Source organism: Myotis brandtii, unplaced genomic scaffold, assembly GCF_000412655.1.
Source record: "Myotis brandtii unplaced genomic scaffold, ASM41265v1 scaffold250, whole genome shotgun sequence".
In the NCBI taxonomy this organism is placed as follows: domain Eukaryota; kingdom Metazoa; phylum Chordata; class Mammalia; order Chiroptera; family Vespertilionidae; genus Myotis; species Myotis brandtii.
In genome coordinates this window covers 1832635-1835756 of record NW_005359478.1, presented here as the reverse complement: position 1 = coordinate 1835756, position 3122 = coordinate 1832635, and the positions used below count along the sequence as shown (strand labels likewise).

The 3122-nt window shown below is 60.6% G+C and overlaps 1 protein-coding gene across 2 annotated transcripts in view; it reads left to right on the top strand.

The window, feature by feature from the left end:
• Positions 1-3122, top strand: part of PBXIP1 (pre-B-cell leukemia homeobox interacting protein 1) — a 12338-nt gene that overhangs the window by 3552 nt on the left and 5664 nt on the right. For both annotated transcript variants that reach the window (XM_005867503.2, XM_014540794.1), the window contains exons 3-5: positions 1609-1735; positions 1990-2054; positions 2127-2292. In XM_005867503.2, the coding sequence (XP_005867565.1) occupies positions 1609-1735; positions 1990-2054; positions 2127-2292 (358 nt within the window). The remainder of the gene's footprint in view (positions 1-1608; positions 1736-1989; positions 2055-2126; positions 2293-3122) is intronic.

Sequence of the window (3122 nt, the reverse complement as noted above, 5' to 3'; positions counted from 1 at the left end):
GCAGGATCAGGCTGCTTCTGGGTCTGTTTCTTCCTTGTCCCGATGGTCACCTGCATCACCTCCTGCAGCTGCGAGAGGAACTGGTGGCCGGGGAAGGAAACCGGGCCCAGGAGTCAGGTGTTGGGACTTGGGCCATGCCCGGAAAGAGGGGTGGCGCCGTGATGAGCTGAGAGAAGGCAGGAAGAGTGCTGGTGGGGAGACCAGCATGAGCAGAGGGCCTGAGCCATTCTGGGGAGACTCTGAGGAGGCCCAGTGGATAAGGTTGCGACCTAGGTCAGTGTTGGAGGGAGGTTAGGAGCAGAGCTGGGAAGAGAACTTGTGAAGGGCCTGGCTCGGGCACTCAGGCCTCATGGGAAATCCCTGAAGGACTCTGAGTCTGAAGGAGTCGGGACGCGCGCTGCCTGGGCAGAGGTTGAAGCCAGTGCGTGGCTGGGTAGCGATAGCGGGAGAGTGTTTGAAAGACCCTGTGATGCAGGTAGGTGGTGGGGCAGGGACCCAGTGGACTCCTGTGCTCCTCAAGCCACTGAGAAGGATGAAGGGTCCAGCCGGACGGAGGACTGAGTGGCTGGAGAAAGTTTGTAAAGGGATCCGAACCCCAGTGGCTTGGTGTGTCAGAAGTGCCGGGAGGAGAGAAGGCGAGGAGTCCCTGGAGGAGTCAGTTGGGGGTGAGGAAGCCGAGCTCGGATGGCGCCGGAGCAGGACACACGGCCAAGCTCGCCAGTAAAGAGGGCGGACACTCCGCTCTCACTCAGCCAGACTCCTGGGTGCCTTTGCTGACAGCTGGGCATTTCACCGCGCTGCCCTCCCCTGTAAGAGGCGGGTTGTGGTTCTTGCCTTGTAGAGGTGGCCATGAGAAAAAGTGATTTGAAAATTGCAAAGAAACATACCATGGCCAGGCATTGTGGCAGGAGGGATGGTGGGAGCCATGGACGGGGTACGCAGGCGATGGGCCCGCTGAGAAGGAGTGTGCAGAGAGAAGAGGCTGACAGCTCCGTGGAGGGCAGGCTGGGGTGGGGGGTGGGGTGGATGGGCTTCTGCAAGCAGCTGCTGGGAGAGGGGTGTGTGGGCGAGGCGCAAAGGCCAGAAAAGCTTAGAAGGTGTAAGTGAAGTGGGCGGCCTGTCGTGTGGGCTGCTGCAGGGAAGCGTGGGGGACATGGCGGTGACCCTTAGGACTTTGTTCTCTGGCTACCCTCCTCCCACCTGCCAACCAAGAACTGGTCCTTTGTGGGGAGGGAGGGAAGTGCTGGTGGCCCGGGCTGGCTCTAGCCAGCTTCTGGGTGGGGGCAGTTCGTATAGTGTCCAGTGCTTGGGTCCAGTGGTGCTTCTTCGTGTAACAGACACTGAGCCTCTGGAAGTTCTCAGGGCACAAGTGAGGTTAAGGAAGGGCCCCACACGACGTCGAGCTGTGATGCTGCAGTGCCAGCCGACCCCTCCCCGGCCCTCCCCTCGGACCAGCTCGTTACTCCATGTCTTCTATTCCTGTGCCATGTGGGCTGGGGTCCCGGCGCAGTGCGGCTGGTCCCATCTGCCTGGCGAAGGCCCCGTGCTCCGGGGTTTGTCCTGTCGTCCCTCCTCTGCAGCACCTCCTGCTTTCGCTCCTTCCCCCAGAGCCTGCCCGTGGAGACCCTGGGCCCAGGGTCCAAGGTGGACCCAGAACCTCCGAGAGCTCCCCCGGCCCCTTGGAGCCCCTCCCAGGCAGATGGTGAAGAATTAGCTGGGACCTTGGATGGAGAAGGTAAAGGGCCTTGCTGAGGGTGGGGTGCAGCCGTCTCCCCTCCGTGTTCTCGGGTTCCCATTTCACCAGGGAAAGGGAGCTGGTTAGTCTTATTTCCCACGTTAACCTCAGTGTGGGATACTCTTTCCTCACTCCATGCTGGCTCTGTCCTGCCTCTCCCAGCCTGGCTGGGGCCTGCAGGGGCCACGGGGCTGCACAGGAGGTTGCGTTGAGAGGCTGTGGTGTTTTTTCTGGGCCTTTTCCTTCCACTACAGAGACCCTCGCCCAGAGCGAAAGCACCCATTCTGGTCCCATGCCACCAGAGGACACGGAGGCCCAGGTGAGGACCTTCACTGGGGGAGGGAAGGAAGCGGGAAGGGCCAGGAGATGCTCACGGCTGTGTCCCCATCAGGGCGTCCTGGAAGGTGATGGTCATGACACGGAGCTCCCTGGCTCCGGAGACACAGTGGTCCGGGAAGACGCGGAGGAGCCCCCCGTGGTGGCAGACCCGGGACCCGACACACAGGACCTGGAGGATCAGAGCTTCCAGCAGAGCCTGCCCTCCTCCCCCAATGCAGGTGCGGGGCCTCCTTGTCTCTTGTTGGTGCTGTCCTTCTAGAAGGGATGGCTGTGGGAGTAGCCATCACTATGAGCATCGCTCTGGTCCAGGCCGTAGGACGCAGTAGCTTGGCGCCTCCTTAACTTATGTCAGTGAGTCCTCAGCACCACCCCTGAGGCTCTGAGAGGTGAAGTAACCTGGCCAAGGTCACATAGCTGATAAGTGGCAGGGCTGAGATCTGGTTGACTCTTTCCGCTCTGCCGTTGGGCCTCCTCTTTTCTTGCCTCTGGATTCAGCTCATCCCCTGAGTCCCTTCCATGCGTTAGCTCTTTGCTTGGTGGGTGGCTCATGGCCTGTGTAAGAGGCAGACTAGACTGAGCCCAGATGGAAGTCAGACCTATGAGGGGTGCAAAAGGAGCTATTATTGAGTTGCAGTCACAGGAGGAGGAAGGTGGTTCAGTCGGGACAGACTGAGGGGAAAGGAGAAGCAGGTATCGTTGGGGAAAGGTTGACATAGGCAGTGCCATCTGAGTGCAGCCTGGAACAAAAAAGTAGGCTTTTTGGTAGGTGGGGGAGGAGGAGGAGCCACCTGTCCTGTACTGAGGAGGCTGCATCAAGGTGTGCGGCAGAGGAGCGTGAGTCCATCGCCGTTGAAGGTGACAGGGTGGAGGTAGAGGCCAGGGCCTTGGCCATTTAGGAGGTTCCTGAACCGAGGCAGATGCAGGCGTGCCATGTGAAGATGTTTACGTGTCGACCTGTCTGGGTGGGGGGTGAAGGTGGGCAGGCAGACGTCCGTACCTGGAGCTCCAGGGAGGCCTGGGCGGGCGCTACGGATTCGTCTGCTCTGGG